Below are 20,742 nucleotides of genomic sequence, written 5' to 3'. Positions count from 1 at the left end.
GTAACACCATATACACACACAGATCCTCTACAGATTTGCAGAATAATAGCCATTTTGAAAATATGGGCATCTCATCTATTCTCTCTCTGTTGCAGCAACATTAGAAGATCCACATATCTCAATCATGAAAACCATCATTACTTTGCAAAATACCGGTTCATACACAGAGTCATTTGCCTTGATTGATCATTAGGCGTGCCTATAGCACATGTCACTACCAAAGTACAAATCAAGTATTTCTGGGTTAGTATAAATCAGCTTTTCCGTACGGTCATAAGCCACAAAAGAGTAATATATGTTATTAATTGTTTACTTAAATGTGTTTGTAGCTCAAAGCCTACACTTTGCTGATTCCAAAAAGCCATTAGGAAATATTCCAAACGTTTCTTGATTTAATGCTAACTAAAAATATCTCATCCTCAGATTAGCACAGTGGGATGTCAAGGGTGAGAATATTTGTCCTGGACATCCGACACGAATCCATATTCCTTACGTAAGACCTGGGTTCCACGGAAAGTACAATTCCTTTCTTGCCCTCTTCAGAGTAAGTTCCCTTGGCTTTCTTAGATCAGTCCTAGGTCGTTTAAAAACAGTAACTTTTTATTGTTGACTGAAATCTGCTGATGACCAGTGAAAAATCTCAACCACCTTTCCTTTTTTATGTTTACTTGTTTTTCTTGCCTAAAAAAAAGTCTGAATAACTTTGGCATTTGAAAATTCTAGGATTTGGGAGGGGGGAAGGGACGCTGTATTTCAAAAACAGAAAACCAGTTCAGGAAATTCCAGTCAGCTCTGCTCCTTGGGCCTGTGAGTCTACTTTAATTAGCACTTCCAGTTGGCCAGATTGTTGCTAAGATGGTAGTTCTAGAGAGCTCGATCAGTAATCTCAAATATGTTGATACCTCAGGATTTGAGAACCAAACCAGCTTAAATGGAAGAATCTGTTAATTAGATATTGAGATGTTCAGGAATAAGCCATTTACTTAGAAACCTGATAATACTTCTATCGGCTATTTTGCTTTTACTAAAACATTTACATTGAAAGGCTTCACTGAATTACATATTTTTTTCTACTCACAGTTTACTTTATTATAGTAGTTGACAAACAGAGGTTACAATCTTGACTGGTGTTTAAAAGCTTCACCAATCCTTCCCTTGAAAGGTTAATTTAAAACACAGAAAATGGGCCACCTTCTTCTCTCTTGGTAGTTCTGTAATAAAAGGTTGATTGTTCAAGCAGCAGCATTCAATTATTTTGTTTCTGATGCTATCTACATGTAAAAAAATCTAGCTAAGCTCAGGTGGTCCCTGCAGGCTTTCCAGTTCTAGCCTTCAGTGCGAGGATGCAAAACAAAAAATTAGAGCCTCGCAGTTAACATTCAAAATGTAAAGTGTTATGTTGTCAAGTTAAAGAATGAAATTTGCTTCCTGGAATATCAGTGATATAGAAAAGCTTCTGGAGTGTTTGCCCTTTTTTTAGTAAAATTTATTCTTCGAATATGTTTGCCGGAGAAAAATGTGCTAACTAAGGAGTTCAGAGTGGCAGCCAGGGTTCAGGGAAGTTGCTCAGAAATGTAGCTGTCCCATTCTTGTGGAATTAGTCATTATACTAGACCTCTACAACAGACACTGAAAACTTATGCTATATTAATAGATTTAATATAGTTGAAACAGAAAACAAATGGTTCCCTATCTGTTTTACTTCTTTTTCCACAGGACCTGGGATGCTCAAATGATTGATTTGCAGACCAAAAGCAATGAAACTTATTGCTGTGATTGTGATGGTTGAAAGAGAAACAACACTGACCTCCAGAAGTTTAGGGAGCAAAATAAATACAGAGTTTTAGCATTATGCATGAAAACTGAGACCACTGAATAACATCCTGGAAACATGGTGAGAATAGACATCCAGTGTAAAATAAATCAGCTCTCAAAGGGAGAGCAATGTGAATGACTCAGACCATTCTGAAATTTGTATTAACTTTGCTATTGGCATGAATTTTAGTCCCACATTTACTCATTTTTTACTTACTGATCTTATAGGTGGGAAACTGAAAAGACAAGAGTCTTTCAGAGGAGAAAATTGATGCTGTTACAATGGATCCTCACGAACAGCACCTCAAAGTGGCTCTGGCATTGGAAGGAAGCTTGGCAGCACTGAACAATCAGATAAAGCACTTTTTATTTGCAAGCCAGTTGAAGCAGGTCTCTAAACAGACCAGTGCACAGATGTGTTCTGTTCCTTTAAAATCTCAGCTCTTACTTAAGAGAAAGGGATCAAATAGGAATGCAACCAATACAGAAATGCTGGTAACTCCATAAAAAATGATGGTTTTGCCAAAAAGTGTAAAATTCCTTGTTCATGACTGAGATGTTGTGTTAAATGCTTTGAGTTCGTGGTTTGCTAATGGTCTTTTTTTTTTTCCTCACAAAGAAATTATATGACCTGTCTGTCATGTCATATGCTGAGTGGCTGGCATCTCACTCTGATGACCTGCAGCTGCTGTTTACAAAACTCTGCTGGATTTCTTCTGCCATCTTAAATAAAAAAGTCACCAGTGCCTATGAGTACACGGAGGCTCCACAGAGCCTGAGCCAAGACACACATTCCAAGAAGCCCATGGGGCCTGTGCTGTGACACACTTACACTGTGAGTGGAGGCACAATCATGCACAAGAACCAGTTCCTTTGGGTAATTCACATTTCCCGTATTTCTGGGAGAAACTCTGTCATCCTCCTCCTCCCTCCCCAGCTGATTCAATCCCTTGTGGAAAGGTAATACTGCAAAATCCATCCTTTGTTAGCCAGTGGGAGAGCAGCAGTAAACAATTCGAGGACAATAGCCACCAGACATATGGAAAACACTTCATTTTTACTGAGCTGCCACATGCAAATGCTTTGCTAATGAGAATTCCTGAACGTTGAAAAAAACTATAACCTGCTTTCTTGTTGTTGAAACACCATACTTTTTGTGGAATGGAAGATCACTTTAGAAGCTCTTAAATGACCCAGAAACGATTTTTTTTTTCTTTAAAGGCAACACTTTAGACTGGAAAAGTGCTAAAAAATATAGGTTAGGGAACAGCTTGACACTGTCAGGTAGTAGGCCAATAATGACCTCATACTTTCCACTTCTAGTGACCTTCATGGCTTTTAAAAAGTCTTTTGCATCATGGAGACTCTTGGTTGTTTGGCAGATCCCAGCTAAATCCCCATTTCCAGCTCCAAGAGGTCTGCGGTACCTCCTAACCTCTCGTTCCCTGCCCGCGGCACTTCGTGGGCACTTCTCTCCCAACAGTGTGCCACCCATGAGCGATGGCAGCCAGCGGGGACGACAACCCGCAGCGCCAGCACGTCTCCCGTCAACGTTTGCTGCCCGTGGAGCCAGGGGCGACAGTCTAGATGGACGACGATGGCAGGGGGCTGGGGTTGGACCCCCCAAACCGCGCTCACCCATGAGGCTACGGCATGGTTTCCTGCAGGGTGTTCTTCCAGAGGATGGCCAGCTCAGCTTGGCTCCTCGCCCACACTGGAAGCAGACGTGGTCCCAAGGGTGTATGAAAGTCCGGGAGGTCAGGCGATGGTTTCAGAGGGGCCCCGCCGTGCCCCCTCAGAGGGCCCTTCCCTAGCGCCGGGGGTCCCTCGCAACACCAACCCCGGGCCGGCGTCCCCCATACCGGCCTTGGGCGGCCGGTCCCCAGCACCCGCCCCGTAAGGCGGCTGCCCCGCCCGGGGGGGGGGGGGGGGGGGCAGCTACGGGACGGCTGGGCGGCCCCCTGGGCGTGCGGCACCCCACCGGACCCGCCTCCCCGCCCGGGGCCGAGCACCGAGCACCCTTCCACCGCCCCTCCGCGCTGAGGCGAGGGGCTGCCCGCGGTGCCGGGGCCACACAAAGCGGCGCGCGGCGGCGCCTTTCCCGCCGCCCGTCAGGCGGCAGCCGCCCCGTCCTCCGCCCGCCGCCGGGCTCGGGGCTGGCCGGGCGGGCGGCCGGCGCGGGGCAGCCCCGCGGCGCCGAGGATGGAGCCGCCGGTGCCGCCGCCTCAGGAGCCGCCGCGCCCTCGCTCCCACACGGTCACCACCACCAGCAGCTCCTTCACCGCCAACCTGTCGGCCAGCTCCAGCACCCTCGCCTACGACAGGGAGTTCCTGCGGACCCTGCCCGGGCTCCTCATGGTGACCGAGATCGTGAGTGTCCCCGGGGAGGCGGCGGCGGCCATGGAGGAGCCGGGCCGGGGGGGTGCGCGGAGCGTCGGGGGAGCGTCGGCCCGGCCCAGGGCGCTCAGCTCAGGTTTTCGGGTCACCGCCGTGGAGGGTTCCCGCTGCCGTTTGGAGGTCGGGCTGTTTCCTCTCGGGTCATCGTCTCCTGATGCGGCTTCGAGGGGTCCGTACCGGCAGGTGAAGCGGAGGGAAAGGGCTTGGAAACAAAGACCGGGGGCGGGGGGGGCACAGCGCTCCCGCCTCGAAACTGTCGACAGACGCAAAAGTAATACAGGGCATGTGCGGTCTCTTTAGTCTCCCGCAGCGCTTGCGGTATCATCGCCTCCTGTAGCGGAAAAATGAGTTTTGGCAGATCAGGAACTGATTTTTGGAGGCTTTTCTTTAGCTACGTTGGTTGTACACGCTTCGTACTTTATAGCGCACAGATAACCGTGATGTGAGAGTTAATTAAGCAACTTATCTTCGTTTTGTAGGTCAATAAAAAACGTTTCCTTAGGCTCTTAGTGGTTAGATACACCTGTGCAGAGCGGGATAGGAACTAACACCTTTTGGTTTTGGTAGTGATTTTATTTTTTGCAGGTACTTTATAAGCTGTAAACGAACATACAGATGGTCAGGCAGTATGGGGTTTAGTCATTTGTCTTAGTGGTTAGGCAGTGAACAACGCAGCGGTGGGATCCCTCTGCAGGCCTGCCTACTCTTGGTGTCTTAAGCAATAAATACTCAGCATCTCCGCTTAAAAATAATGCATTTCTTTTTAAGTCTGCTCATCTACGCTATTAATAGTTAAGGAACTTAAAGAGCTGGTTGCCCCAACAAATTTTTTGAGTTTTCTGTGTGATGATTTTGCTTTGATGATGCTGGAAGGATTAACTTATCTGACCAGATTAATTTTCAAGGCTTGAAAACATTGTGCTTCACCAGAGCAGTGGAATGACTGTTGGTTTTGCTGACTTCAAAGTTAAAATAACCAAGCAAAGCTTCAGGCTGAAATGTGGTGTAGGACCCCTGGCAGGAACAGTGCCGTCAGAGAGAGGACGTGGATTGAGATGGCAGCTGCTGTGTGGGCAAGTAGTGGTGAGGGTGTGAAGTCAGAGCCTGCTACCAGCTGGTACCTTGTATGCTGGCATGGTTGGGAATTCTGGCCATCTTTAGTAGGTAGGTGATTGTAGGCTTGTTTCAGTTGTTAAATACAGGGGATGCTTCACTGTTGGAGTTGTGGTAGATCTGTGAATAAAGAAGTCTCAGTTTTTGAAAGAAAAGCTGCTTTCTTTTCCATTCTTTTTCAGTTACTAATTACAACAGAACTGTGAACCTTTCCTGTACTTTATCTGAAGAGTGATCCCACTGTAGATTGTTAGAGAGGTGCCCAAGGCTTTTGCCAAGCCCTGCTGGGATGCCATATATTCAGCCTGGCTACAAATACTGGATCAGCTGCACTTAGGTTGAGTTACATGGCCACAGGGCATGGACAGGCTCTTGCTTACTTTTTGTTGGAATTGTGCTTTCTAGTTTGTGTTGACAGGTGATGATATTTGTGTAGCTTACCTTTCTAAACAGAGTGACGATGGTTTTTAGGGGGACTTTTTTTCTTGTTGGCCATTCTTGACTCCTGGAATAATTATAAAATCTTCAGCTACCATTTTGAGATGCTTGGGTCCACTAATATTGACATTTAGAGCCAGCTTTGGTTTAAGTTTCATAAGTACTTGAGAACACATTTACCAGCTTCAGAAAGAACCTCAATGCTACGTGACTTTGTAGGCTAGTGTAGAGTTGTGTCTGCGCTACAGGCTTCCACTTACGTATTTTTCTTGATCAACAGTGTGAAGATGTACAGTTCCTGGCCAACTCAAAGGCACCAACAGAAGTCTCTAATGTAGATGAACTTATACTGGTATGTGATGAGGTATTTGAGAGAATGGAGGGCAGTTTTAATATGAAGTTGAAAGCAATAAGGCAGGTCCTACAGAAGTAGAGTATTGCTAGAAAGTGCCTTTGAGGAAATACTTCTCGTTCTTAACCCCACTTATTTTAAAGCGGGTAGAGTAACAGTTCTTCTGTGAAATTCAAGGAGAAGAAAAACATTAGTGAATACCTTGATGTGGAATTAACTGAAATAAACCCAGTTATTAAAATCAAATAAGTGAGTTTATATGTGTGTGTATATATATATGTTTGTTATTGGGTTTTGATCAAACCTTTTCTACCAGTTCTGTACGTTCTTTTTTTTCTGAGAAAATGTGCTTTAAGAGAGTGTGACTAGCTTTACACAAGATCTCTATTTCAAAACTGGCTGTGCATATTCAGCAGTAATGGAGTTGTGTACCCTAAATCAGTCAGTTCCTGCCTGTTCTGATCGTCTTATATACATAAAAGTTGTGGCTTGCCTGCACAGATTAGCTCTTCAGGATATTTCTGACCCTTAGTACTGACCCCCAGCGCACAGCATGATCCATCTGCTAAGGATTTGCAAACCTGTAAATGGGACAAACTCATATGTGTGTCTGTATTTCAGTCTCAGGAGTTTGTAGCCTGATTATTTTCAGTCTAAGCACCAAGCTCTGAAGTGCAGCAGCTGTGGTAAGAGCATACCTTTGCTTCTGCTGCTCCTGCTCTGGAGACACCTGCCAGACGGACAGGGAAGAGGACTGTTTTTAGTAATACCTGTTATCACTGCAGCTACTCATCTGCCAGACACAGCATTTATTAGGATACTATGTTAAAGCTAACCTACGGGTGTTAAACAGCAGTGCTAAATGTTCTGAGAATTTGCACTGTGGGGCTGCATAAATATTTGATTATTGCTGCTGTCAGTCAGCGATATGCATGCAGCAAGAGGAGTGCAGTCTGTGACTCCTCCCTCTGAAACTGGAGCTTTCTTCTCTGTATAGGCAAAGGGCAAATCTGTGTTATTCTTCAACGAAAGAGAATGGAAAAGCACAAAGTTACCACATAAATGAAATCTTTCAGTCCCTTAAATGAAGGATCTTGATCAGGTTTTGCTCTTACCTCCTTAATTTGGGTGCTGTGAAGATGAATTAACTGCTGCGTGGACTTCCATGTGCACTGGTAACCAGCGTACTTCTGCACTGAGGCTGTGGTTTAATGGCACAGTAAATTCAGCTTAATGGCTCCTACTAAGAGATTCTTTGCAGTGCTGCAAAACACTGGTCTGCTATTAACTCAGTCTTCTGTTGCCAATTTGTTCAAAATGAGTTAGCTTTATAAAGACAGGTTTTATGATGGATCAGGTATTATCTGTCTTTTACGTAACTGCTTTAAAGCCAGCATAAATCTGGGATGAAGTTGACTGTGCATATTCAGCAGTAATGGAATCATGTACCCAAACGTGGTTCACATTAATTTTGTAATGCCGTTTGGCCTAGCACTGCACACATCTAGTATGAATGAACACAGAACTGCAGCCTGAAATGTAGGCTAAATTACCTGGTGCTGATAGATTTCCTTTGCCTTCTGCATCTGCCTCCATGACCAGAGAGCGTGCAAGGTTTCCTGCCACTTACTGGGAAAGAACTGGGGTCCGTTTATTTCAGTGCAATAGAACAAAATAGAAAATGCCACTGGATTTCTGAGAGGCGCCTTTGGGAAGTGGCATAAAACACAGGTTTGGTGTGTGGAAGCTCATCCAAATTACTTATATACAGAAGTAATGATGCTTGCTGAACAGGACAGGGTCTTCTGACTCAGGAAACAGATTCACTGGCCTTAGTTGGCCGGTGACTACTGACAATGAATTTATCTGCATCTCCTTAACTTCTCTGAATGACTTCTCTGTTCATGGAACATGGATACAAATCTTTGTAAGGCACACTGAGATCTGTTGGTGAAAAGTAGTATGTAAGATATAAGTGGTGTTACATAAAGTCTTTAATTCAGATGTTGTTCACCTGAGTTGACACTGCAGTAGAAATACCTCCTATAGAAGATAATTGATACTTATTCCTATAATGGAACACACGCCCCTGCCCCCAGAGGACTTATAGTTTCAAAAGAAGGACTTATAGTTTTGAAAGAAGCAAGTATAGCAATTTCCACAGATGTCTCTTGAGTGTTTGTTTTCTGTACAGTGATGGCCCAGAAAGACTATATATTTGTCTTCCTGGGAATTTGATGGCCAGGATAAATGATGGCTAGTGATACCTTCTCAGCGCTTTAAATCAGCTTCTCAAGTCAAGCATTATGGATCACTTTGGTGGAGAGTTTTGTGGTTGCTATGGATGTAGTTATAAAAATATTTACTTTCTAGCATGATGACATTGATTCCTTCAGATTGTTGCTTCACACCAGCGTGTTCCTAGATACAGTCTCTCGTAAAACTTGCCCTACTAATTTTAAGGCTTGCAATGGCTATTTGTCCTTAACAAAAACAAGTACTACATAGCTTGGAAGGTTGTTACGCTGGTGCTGCAAGAGAGATCTTGTGATAGAGTAAATTTTGGTAAATTGTAATTACAGCTGCATTTCTTCATGCTATTCTATGCAGATTATTCTTTCAGTGAAATGCCCAGAATAAGATAAGGACTTGAAATAGAAGCCTGATAGGAGGTTACTTACATTATTGGCACCACATAAAATTATGGTTTGAATTTACATTTCTGGACAATAAAAATTGTTTTGATCACTGTTTCATTATTCTTCAATTGTAAGACCTTCAAAGGGTAATTCAGAAAAGAAATCTTGTTGAATTTGTTTATTCTAGTAGAGTGGTGAGCCTCAGAATATTAAATAGATATTGAAAGTTATGTCAGAATTAAGATATTGAGGTTACCAAAACCAGAACAACTGAACATGTCCAAATGTTTGTTCAATAGGCTTTTGCCTCCTTTTTTTCCTAAGAGATGCATCAAAATCTACAGATATTCAGGTTTTGAATTGTTAGCAATAAAATCATATAAATGTGAAGAAAAACAGAAGTAATACAGTGAGACCATGTACTGTGAAAAAGCTAAAAGACAAAAATTGTACTTAATATTTTTAAAGCTCTCCTTGTATTTAGCTTTTTCTTTTAGTCTTATGTCCTCTCTGACTGCAGTTCAGAGTTTTGTGTATAGATCCCATGCTCCTCCTGCATCCCCAGTTCTTGGAATAGCCCTCAAACACAGAAGGAATTTCATAAAGCCTCTTTCCTCACCTGAGTAGCATCAAGAGTTTCTCTTCTATCAGGAACAGTAGAGATTTTTTCTTTTTGTTTTCTTCTTGTAATGCAATATTTACTCGAGTTACAGTGTGTCTGCTTGCATGTAGTTGACAACACTGAGGCACCTTCTGATGTGTTGAACAAGTGATTTGCCTAGAGGAGATGTACGTAAGTGTGGTCTTAAAATGATTCACTTTGAATTACTGAGTGAAAAAAAAAAAGGTATCCTGTACTAGTCAGTCACTTCATCCAGTAGCTTCATCTTCCTGTGCATGAATAAGAAAGCACACATATAAAGTCTCAGCTCTCTCCTTTGCTCTACATCAGACAAAACTCTCACTGAAGTCAGGTTTCAGTTCTCCCTTTTTAGGTGCTGTTGTTCCACTGCTAACCTTTAGTGTAACTGTCCTTAGTGTAGTGAATACACACCTATATGATTTCCATCTTCCTCCATGATCATATAAATGTTTAAAGTTCTGTTTCCTTAAAAGTCTTTGGTTTCCTGGACAAGATCAGGGTGTGTCGTGGTTTAACCCCAGCCAGCAGCTAAGCACCACACAGCCATTCGCTCACTTCCCCCTCCACCCAGTGGGATAGGGGAGAGAACTGGGAAAGAAAAAAAAAAAAAGTAAAACTCATGGGGTGAGATAAGAACAGTTTAATAGGACAGAAAGGAAGAGAATAATAATAATAACAATAATAAAATGACAATAATAATAAAAAAAGAATTGGAATATACAAGTGATACACAATGCATTGCTCACCACTCGCCAAACAATGCCTAGTTAGTTCCTGAGCAGCAATCCCCCCCCAGGCCAACTCCACCCAGTTTATATACTGGGCATGATGTCACATGGTATGGAATATCCCTTTGGCCAGCTTGGGTCAGCTGCCCTGGCTGTGTCCTCTCCCAACTTCTTGTGCTCCTCCAGCCTTCTTGCTGGCTGGGCATGAGAAGCTGAAAAGTCCTTGGCTTAGTATAAACACTACTTAGCAACAACTGAAAACATCAGTGTGTTATCAAAGTTATTCTCATACTAAATCCAAAACATAACACTACACCAGCTACTAGAAAGAAAATTAACTCTATCCCAGCCAAAACCAGGACATGGTGTTTCCTTGGGAAGAGAGAACTGTTTGGGGGACACACAAGAAAACAGAAGCTTTAGGAAGTGTTGTCTGGAACATGCTCCAAGTGCAGATAGAAACAGCATTAGGACTGACATGCTAAGAAGGTGAAAATGCCTCTCAGATAGAATGCAGATATTTTACAAAAGGTCAAAAATGCAAAATATTCTCAATACCTCAAGGTTAAGGTGGAATATGTATGAAAAGTCATTATCCCTTCAAGAGAAGAATGCTTTAAAGACATACTTAAATATCAGCTTTGTTCTTTTATATATATATATATATATAAATGTGAGTATGTATTTATTTTTTAACTTAGTTTTTCTTTTGAATAAAGTGCATATTGGAACGGCGTGATATTTCTGCACTTGCCCCTGTTCCAATTCCACAAAAGCAGTAGAAAGTGAGTCCTTGCAGAGAGGACCAAGCCCTCTTTTCTGGGGTCAAATCACAAATAGATTTTAGCATCCATCAGACCTTTGGCAAGGTATTTCTGTTCATGTGGCCTGTGTCAGTTCCCATGGAAGCTGCTGGCACCGATTCACCTGTCTCTGAAAGGAGCGGCTCAGGTATAAGACTGGTAGAACTCCAGTGAAGGAGGGACTGAGTAAGGAAAGAATCAAGTCACTGCTTTCAGTGGGAGCTGGATCTGGTCCAAGGAAGGCTTGGTGTTAAGCTTAAGTTAGTGAACTGAAAGAGGCTGGGGTCTTGGTTCCACATTCATTAATACTGGATTCAGGCTTTACCAGATGACTTCGCTACACAGACTTGGGTCAGTCCTGGGTGTGACTGCATTTTTGCCAAGTTTGAGCACAATACCGAGTGCTTATCCTGTTTGTTTTTGCAAGGTGTGGGTGTGCAGATGATGCTGATGCAACCACAAGTTTGCTGAGACAAAAATCTTGAAAGCAAAACAAAAACAGTTTCAACAAATTGGTATCATTACAGGGATGCTGTCCTGGCATTTTGTTCTAGGCAGCCACAATGTTTCTGGTGCAATGAGAGATGCACTAAAATCAGATTTAGAACTGGGGCAACCTAAGCAAGCATGGTAATAATCAGCAAGATGATGTCAGTCTTTGGATATATCATAATCTAGTTACAAAGAACAAATATATTGAAAAATCCTAGGTAGGACTGGAAAGAGGCCATGTGGGGAAAGCAGCCTCTCTGATCATACTCTAGTAATTGCTGTTTGTATTTAGCTGATGGTCTGATGTGCACAACTTGAAAGGAAACCTGTCAAGAACCTCTCCTTCATACCTGAAAACCAGACTGGTTTGTGTCATCAGCTTCAAATGTGACTGCTGTGTCCGGGCCTGGATTTAAAATATTAAAGGTGACACTGTTTCACACAGAATCCATTTACGTAGCTTGAAAGCTGTACAGCTACTAAGAGGGTCCCCCCCCTTTTTTTTCCTTTGTATGTGTGCATAGTGATTACATGAAAGAGTCCCTTTAATATGTATTTTAGCAGCATTTGCTCTCTTCATTCAACAGTAGTGCTATTTCCAAGGCTGTGGCTTCTGCAGCCGGTAATAGCTGAATGTGGCAGTGCAGTTTTGAGAGAACTATGAGGAACCATAGGAAAAACTTAAAAGGAGACATGGAGAGTGTTGCAGGCAGGAATTTAAGCATTTGGGGGTAGGGGAACAGGCGAAAAACCCCTACAACAAAAGGGAAACTTCTGCAATGTGCCTTTAAAATGACACTTCAACTGATAAAATCAGCCTTGGTTGTCTCCTACTGGAGACAGCCACTGTAGGGCAGACTCTGGCAAGGATCAGGTGAGGGGAGGGTGAATCCGTGGCTGGATGCCTGTTACTACTGCTGTAGATTTGAAAGCATAAACGCACAATTGTCCTCTGCAGGCTCAGAGCACAACTGTGATACATGCTAGGGAGGGTGGTGCTTTTATTCAGTCCTTAGAGGGGAAAAAAACCATGGAAAAATGACAGCATCTGCATTGATTTGGTTTTAGTTTAATTTCAAAACCATGATCTACCTTGCTACCAGTAACATCATATGCTGTTTCAAAGAGCTAGCGTGTGTATAGGCATATAAAAAACCATTAAAAAAATATTATTACAGCTGAAGGCCTTGGAAATTAAGAAGCGCCAGAATTGATGTTTACCCTGGCAGTGTTGGTTTGGTATTGGATTGTGTGCAGACCATGGTATCCAGTCAAAACCTGCGTGATCATGTTACTTTTATCAAGAAACTTCTGTCACAGTCATTGCACAGGAGAGTTTTTCTGGGAGTGACTGGGATATTGTGCATACAGCATTGGAGGAAGGCATGTCGTGAGTAAGGAAGGGGATTATTCAAAGAGAAAGGATGGTCTCCTGGCTAATTGCTTCCTTGGAAAATTTGATTTTTGTCTTCTGCTTGCACCACAGTGTTCCTGTGGGATGCTAGATAAGGCAAGTAAGCCTTACATTTCAGTGTGCTTGCTTTTCTCCTTGTTTTCTGAATCCCCAGCTTTGGGTCTGAGATGCAAAAGAAATGATTATTTGCACTTGTAGCTGAAGTCAATAGGAGCTATGTTCTGAAAAGGCAAAATGCAGTGCCGTATTAAGTGTTGTGGGAAAAAAAGAGTTTTCCAGTGAAATTTGGCAAGAAGTACTTTTGACCTTCATTTCAGTGCACTGTCTGTAAAATTGGGGTACCATACTTCTTTATCTCACAGAGATGTGTTTAATAGTTTACTAATGACCTGTGAGATAATTCAGATAACAAAGTACTTTTAAAGAGCCCAAGCAGATACAAAGCTCTGATTTGCATGCAGGGAGCAAGTCTGCAGGCCACACAAGTAAACAAGGAGAAGGCAAAATAGTGGAAGGCATTAGTTCTGAATAAGGCTCTCCCTTCTGTTGCTGCATGCAGGTAGTGTTGTAGAGAAGGGGAAAGTATGTGGTCATGTAATTACAGACTATACCATAATGTATACTTAACTAATGACAGAATTAAGATGTGTGAAGAACTTCTTTCCGGCACTGTTGCATACTTAATTGAAAGTATTTCAGCATATGTTTGTGCCTGTCTCTCTCTTGTCCACTCTTCTGCTTCTTTGTCCCAAGTCCTAATTCTCCAACTCTTTCAGTTGTGGTTTTTTCTGTTTTGGTTTTTTTTTTTCCCTTCATTCCTTCAAGCCTTCCTGCCCAGCAGCTCAGGGCAACTTGCTGAAGGCCTGCTTTGCACGATCTTCATCCAGTCTGCTCTTCTTCAGACTTGACACAGGCAATTAACATAGAAGATGCAGCTCCTACCGTAAGAATTTGGCAAAATGGGGCCTTATGAGAAGAGGTGTGAGGCAACTGAAAGAATAGGCTCCGCTCAATATGAGACATCCAACTTTAATGGTTTCATAAAGCTGTTGGTGGACAAAACTATGAAAAACACTGTTGTGTTTTAGAACAGTATTAGAAGCACTGATAGTGATACAGTGATTTAGGAGGTTATTGGTGAATATTGTGACATGTTTGGTTCTTGCATTGTGGAAGGTTCTTTCTTTTAAATAAACAAATGCTCTTGGCTGAGCCATAGGCACAGAGCAGGTTGGACAGACTTGGGTTTTGTCAGACCTACCACAGTCTTGTGATGACCTCAATGAAAGATTTTTAGAAAAAGGCTGAAAAGTTCTTCAATATAAGACTTTTGGGATGCATGGAAAAGCAGGATCTCTATTGGGATCTCTGATATTTTGAAGCCTTGCTGTGTGCATAAGCCATGTTCATTGGACTGTGCAATACAGTTACAACAGTTATTTACTATTGTGGATTGCCATTTGACCTCCAAGATGAAAATATTTCTCCTTCCCTGTGGTGTTACTAAGATATAGCACAGTACAAATGAATACATTATTAGTGTTCTTTTTTCTTCTTCTAATGCACAGATATTTGGCTAATGACAGAGTCTGGATGCCAAATGAAATTCGTAATGGACGGAAAGACAGTTGCCATTGGGAAACAACTATATTTAGTTTTGGAAAATCACAATCCTTATTTTTCTCTTTTGAGTAGATTCTTGCGTTAATGGTACTTAACTTTAAAAGGCAGTGTGCAAGAGGAAAGTAATGACCTACTTAGAGATGGCTTCTCTTGTGGTTTGTTTTCTGTTTGAATTATGACCTCCATGTGAAGATGTATAAAACCAGTTTTGAACATATGACACAGGCCTATAGAACTGTAATTGAATGGTGAGACTTACCAAGAGTGGAATAATGATAAACAACTTTTTATGTTACTATTTACATCCTCATTGTTCCATTTGGTATATTTAAAGAATTTTCCCTGTTTATCTTCTCAGCAAAAAGGGTAGGAATCTTAGCCAGGAGAATAAGGTTTCCAAACATTTTGTTCAAACTTGGGATTTCTTTCTAGACTTTGGCAATCGTGAAACGTGACCAGACACTTGTACAAAGAACTTGACATTCTCTTTATGCAGTAACAGAGAACTATCTAGCAAATGTTTGCCTGAAGTAAGCAAGTCAAGATAATGTGCTAAAGGTGAGATGGGGTCTCTTAGAAAGTGTTTTACGAGGTCAAGTTAAAATTAAACTGAGTACGCAGCAATAAATGAGTGGAATTCTCTAAGCTTGGTTACATCTAATTTTCACTTTCTTATTAAGCTGAACAGTGGAATGCTAGCCTCAGAAAAAAAAAACAAAAAAAAAAAACCCAAACCAACTCAGCCCAAACTATGTCTGAAATAATTTTCACTAAAAACTGAGCTTTATTTCAAAATGCCTCTTCAATTTATGCCTCTTGGTTTAAAAAAGGTGAAGTGCATTTTAAAAGAACACTTAGTTTTGACTTGTGTTGGTTGCTGTTTCTGTAAGATTACATAAACAATGTACACAAACAAGATGACCCTGAGAAGAGGTGCAAATAAAGTCCAGATGAGTTGATGGGAACGAAATCAGACTAAGATCTAACGTACACAAACAATATTGTTATGAAGAGAAGGTTATAATGAATCAGTTCTTGATGCTATTAAAACCTGTTGCAAATTTCCCATTGACTTCAGTCATCCCAACATATCCGCACATGAAATGAAAAGAACATGAAAGCCTACCTACTGCGAAGGCTGTACACGCTAATTGGCGCTTATATTGTTTGTCGGGCTCTTAAAGATCAGCAGCTCCTTTCCGATAGTCATTTCCTATCCACTTGTTAGCATTTGGTAAAGGGGTGGCTCTGTTGTTCCTTCCGTTCAGCGCCGGAGAGAAGCGTATGCCCAGAAACTTTCCCCACTTGTTTCTTTTGCCAACTCCATGGATTAGTCTAACAAAAGAGATCACCTCCCTTAAGACCTTTCCTGTCCAATACCTCTGTGCGGAATACTTGCTGTCAAATTAGGTTGAGATTAGGAGGAGCCTAATTAACACTTTTTACATTTTTTTGTGTTGACCTACTGTGCTAAAATTGACTTTGTAAAAATGAAAGGCACAGTTAACCCACTTGTTACTCAGATTCCCCCCAAAATTCCTACAAAGCACTGTTATGCTACCAGTTTGTTTACCTTGTTTCATATGCGCAGTTTCTTTAGCTTGAAGAGTAGCTGATAGATGGTAAAAGGGGAAGCTGTGCAGATCCATTCCTTGGACATGCCCTTTTATAACCCAAATGTCTAATTTACGTATTTCTTTAAAGCTCCCTATAGTCATGTATCCCACAGTACAAGGAGATGCCTTATTTTGTGATGAAGCATTGGTCATTTTCTTACATCCACATCACCATAACCTCATGGTACTATTAAATCCTAGGTGTCAAAGCAGCTCAACATCACAAATGTCAATCTAAACATGTTTCTTCAGTCCAACAATTGAGTGTGTCCCATAGTTTTCCTGCCTTATCACTGGATTATCAAACAACATATGCCTTCTTCTGTATCAAAGGCAAATAGCTATGCATGCTGCGTTCTTCCTTTTCCCTTTGTGTGAACTGGCAAAGCTCGCAGCTAGTGATGTCTTTCAGTGCCCTAATTCCTTTCTGTTTTCTCGGTTTTATTTGCTAAGACCTGTAGTATTGTTGGCAGTAGGAGGTTACATTACGTGCCTCTGTGTCTGTGCACAGTTCATGATAATGGGCCAAGTTTTCAATGTGTGTGGATTTGAGAATTTTGGTATAGCAATTGTTGGTAGCTAGAAGAAAGGGGTACCTGTAAAATACTACTTTTGTAGTCAGGGGTTTTTTTTTTAGTTCTCTAAAAAATTTTCCCTCTCTGATTTGAATTTTCACTCTGATTTGAAACTAGTAATATCATGCTTTGGGGCGCAAATGTACTAAATATCTCTGCAAACAGACTTTTTAAAACAAAAATCCACCATATCGCTATACAGGCTTATGGTTTGCCCTTCCCCCTCTCAGCGGGAAAACAGGAACTTCTGAGCGGGAGGTAAATAGCTGAAATACTCAACAAAGAGTATTTGAACAAAGACTGGTAACACTATTGTATCTTTATTGTATCGACACTATTGTCATTCTAGGGAAGAAAATGTTGGGCAGAAGAAAGCTGTGATCCAAATCTGAGGAAGGAGAAAGGGGGAAAGGTGTGGAGGTTAGCTAAGTAAATATAATTTAGTTGGTTGTGTATATTGGAGATGGTATAATATAAACAGAACTACAGGGAAAGGCTGAGGTTTTTCAGAAGAACCACTTGGGTGGGAAGGAAGCCTGCTGCCAGCACAGAGCATACCCTCAGCCTGTAACCCCTCAGCTCCTTGGTTTATGTTACCTTACCTAGAGCTCTCCTCCTTACAACTTTGGCATGTGTGCTGTATCACTTGCTGCTGATAAATTGCAGGTCAGATGCAGATAGCTTTTGACAAAGTTGGTTGCTGCATTTTTGGATATTGGTACTGCTAGCTGCCTGCCAGGTCAGGTCATGGCTGCCTCCGCTAAACCAGCAGCTGACCCAGTCACAGTTCCTATTGCCTTAAACCATGATGAACTGTGACCTGAGCACTGCAGAGGTGGTTGACTGGTAGGCCGTTGCAAATTTGTGCTGAAGGCTGACAAGGTGACTGCCCTCTAGTTACTTGCCTTACTCATCTGCCAATGGTTGATGGTGTAGTAGCCTTGTCCTCTCTTTTCAAAATTTAGTCTATGCCCATGCACAGGACCATGCCCTGAGACAGAGCCGGTGCCCTGATGTGCTGCCTCAGCTTCTGTAATGCAGGGGATGGAGGGAGGTTGAATGGGATGGAGAGCAATCAGTGCTTACATTTTAGACCAATATTTTGATCTCATGCTGAGGAGATTTGCCTGAATTTTAGGGCAAAATTCTAGCCTGTGCTAGGATTGTGGGTACATTTTGCTAGATATGTTTGATTGTACCAGTTTTCAGTCTAACAACATGCTCGTCTGCCAGAGGAAAGTACTATGCCTGCAGAGGAGCTAGAAGGAGAATGTATGGGGAGTACCTTTCTGTTATGAGGTATATCTGCTCTAAACATTTATCTTTCAGGCATGGAAGATCCACTAATCCATAGTAATCCCTGTAGTTTGCAGCAGTTCTGACATCTGTGAACTGTATTGGAAAATCAGATTTAGAGACAGAAATGGAGTTGAGTATGCTTGAAAACCTCAAATCTATTAGCTGTGTTGTGGGGACAGTGAAGCGTAAGTGCATGCAGTGAGAGCAGCAGCTAAGAAGGACTTGTTCCTGCTTGTTTCTTGACTTTTCTGTGTTTATGTATTATAGGAGGTAAATACAGAAGTTCTCATTTCAGGCTGGTAGCTCTTAAATGCAGACAGCTGGAAAGGTCTCCATGCCTTGCTGTTCATTGCAGCTCACAGTTTAGCATATGGTGATATACCAAACCAGTGATTTGTCTACCTCGGATACAGTGGGCAGTGGAGTGCAGTAATTCAGGAGCAGCTTTGTATGCAGTCACTCTTGCAGGGCAGCAACCTCTGGCAGAAAAGCAGAGCAGACATCTGAGGGACATTAAATAATTTCCACTCACTTATTTAAATCTGAATAAGCCAATGTCTTCAGGCCCTGAAAGTTTTTTTTTTTTTCCTTGATTGGAGACTTTTTTTTCCTCGCACTAGAATGCTGTCATTTGTAGGCAGTTGTTGTGTTCTTTGTTTACATGAGGCCCATTGAAGCAGTTGGAGAACATTATACCCTGCCTCACACACAGGCATATATACTTAATTTATGACTTTGGTAGTTTGAATTTCAAGTGTCAGGTATCCCACGGAGCTTTTTCCTTTGTTCTTTTATGCTGCGTGTACCACTTGAGTATCTATTATGGAGAGCAGACAGGCTGTGAGAAGTCCTTCAGGCTTGTGGACTTTTTTTTCTTCAGAACCTTAAAAATGAAGTTGTGGAGCATGGTAACAAGGACTTCTCTAAAAGCATGACTGATCTGCAGTGTCTTTTTACATGTTTGTCCAATTAGTTTTTTTCCTTTGGCATTAGTATTTTCACTTGCATGTAATTCTTCATCTTAAAGTTGCTTTTGTACCCTGAACTTCTCTGCAAACAGTAATTGTGGAACAGTGGTAAAACCTCTTAAATAGATCTCTGTTGAAAACTTCATTCTGGATTTGGCCTGTTCTTGATTCTTTCAAAGTAAACTCTTTCAACAACTACCATGAAAAGAAAAAAGATAATGAAAACAAGAAGGGAAAAAAAAGCATAGCTTGTTGTCGGAAGCAATGTTAGTATTTGTGATTACCTCTCGTTCAGTTGTGTCTTGTCAACAATTTTAAATATGACTCTTAGTGCAAAGTTATCTTTGATATATCAGTGACAGATGGATATTTCAGAAATGGACATGCCTGGAAACTGACTTCAGACAAATTCAGATGAGAAGCGGGGCTGAGGTTTTTCAACAATGAGAGTAGTAGGCATATGGCAGCTTATTTAGAGACAAGATGAATCTTATCATTGCAGTGTCTATGCCAAGACGTCATCTCTTTCCAAAAAGCATATTGTAGGTTGAAATCTTTATACCATTGCCCACATGGCCAAAATGGTCCTTTTTGACTGTGAAGTCTGTGAACACAAATGCCTCCAGCAAAGCATATGCTAATCTTAAATATTTATAAGCATGCTGTTCTTCTATGTTGTTAATGCAAAATGTATTCAGGAAGGAAAGCAATTTTGCCAGAGAAGGAAAAAGATTTTTCAATGAGGTATTTCTACAACATGTGGATCGATCTTTGTAAAATCCTTAATCTCTACCTAAAAACATGGGTAATGGTTCCTGGGGTTGGACTTTTATATTTGGGATTCAATATAGAAATAGTCAAGAGGTACAATAAGCTTCTAAATAGTCAGACAACAACAGATCTGGATGCAGGCTTATTTTCTCATGTCTTCTGTTTGTCAGGCAAGGGAAACTGTTTCAACTTTTGGTGGCTAGAGGATTTTGCCTCACAGTGAGAAAAAATTCTGTATTGTACAACACCAATTTCTGTGGCGTTCAGCTGGAAATTAAAAGATACTTTCATTCTAAAAAAAAAAAATAAATCTTCTTTTTGAATGAGCAGTTAACATTCTCCTCCTGTTTAAATGGATGTAGAATGCAGCAGTAGGCTTTCTTAGCAGATACTCTCTTTGATTTTTCCATTGCATCATATCTGGCTTTACGGCTGTGTATCTTAACTATAGGGCAAAATAAAAGTTATTCCCAAAGAAGTAATAAACTTTCTATTTTAATGTAACAGCTAAGATTTGTGAAACAATGCTGTGTGTCCGCTAATTATAGGCATCTCTATTTACATGGCCTAACAGGAAGCTGGAGATGTAAAAATAGCAACAAAGAGCCAGTGACATTATTAATAAAGCAGCTGTATACAGCATTGTTCTCCTGAAGAATGTAGACACCATTTAAACAAAGTGGACTACATAAATAATCAGTCATAATTAATAAGTAACCATTGTTAGGAATTATCTTTTAAAAATAGTTCACCTTATTAACGTACAAACAATGGCAGAATGACTTTCTTTGTGGGTATGTGTATTTTACATGGACACATGCACCAAATGTTAAAAGTAACTTACACAAATCATTGCCATTTATTGAGAAGCTGGTATTTTTCTAACATCAGGAACTGTATTCCTTCAGGGAAGATGTGAGAAAGGAAGATAGAGTGCTATAAAACTTCTTCCAAAGGAAAAGTTTGTATGTAAATAGAAGAGGCAAGATTAAGGTAGAAGAACACTTTTCACTTATGTATGTTAATTAGAACAAAAGAGCAAACATTTCCTACCAT

General features: G+C 41.3%; 1 protein-coding gene and 1 long non-coding RNA gene across 2 annotated transcripts in view; both read left to right on the top strand.

Annotated features, from left to right (window-relative positions):
* The first annotated feature begins 339 nt into the window (after positions 1–339).
* LOC128142445 (uncharacterized) lies at positions 340–1,956 on the top strand. The gene is made up of 2 exons (XR_008235409.1): positions 340–544; positions 1,717–1,956. It is a non-coding gene; the product is annotated as an uncharacterized LOC128142445 (long non-coding RNA).
* Positions 1,957–3,808: 1,852 nt separating this feature from the next.
* The window catches only part of CMTM8 (CKLF like MARVEL transmembrane domain containing 8), a 36,629-nt gene continuing 19,695 nt past the window's right edge, over positions 3,809–20,742 (top strand). The window contains exon 1 of the mRNA XM_052797439.1: positions 3,809–4,185. Coding sequence (XP_052653399.1) covers positions 4,018–4,185 — 168 coding nt within the window. The 5' untranslated portion in view covers positions 3,809–4,017. The remainder of the gene's footprint in view (positions 4,186–20,742) is intronic.

The sequence above is a fragment of the Harpia harpyja genome, chromosome 1 (genome assembly GCF_026419915.1).
Source record: "Harpia harpyja isolate bHarHar1 chromosome 1, bHarHar1 primary haplotype, whole genome shotgun sequence".
Lineage (NCBI taxonomy): Eukaryota > Metazoa > Chordata > Aves > Accipitriformes > Accipitridae > Harpia > Harpia harpyja.
Note: the sequence above shows the minus strand (reverse complement) of the source record. Positions and strands in the feature narration are given on the sequence as shown.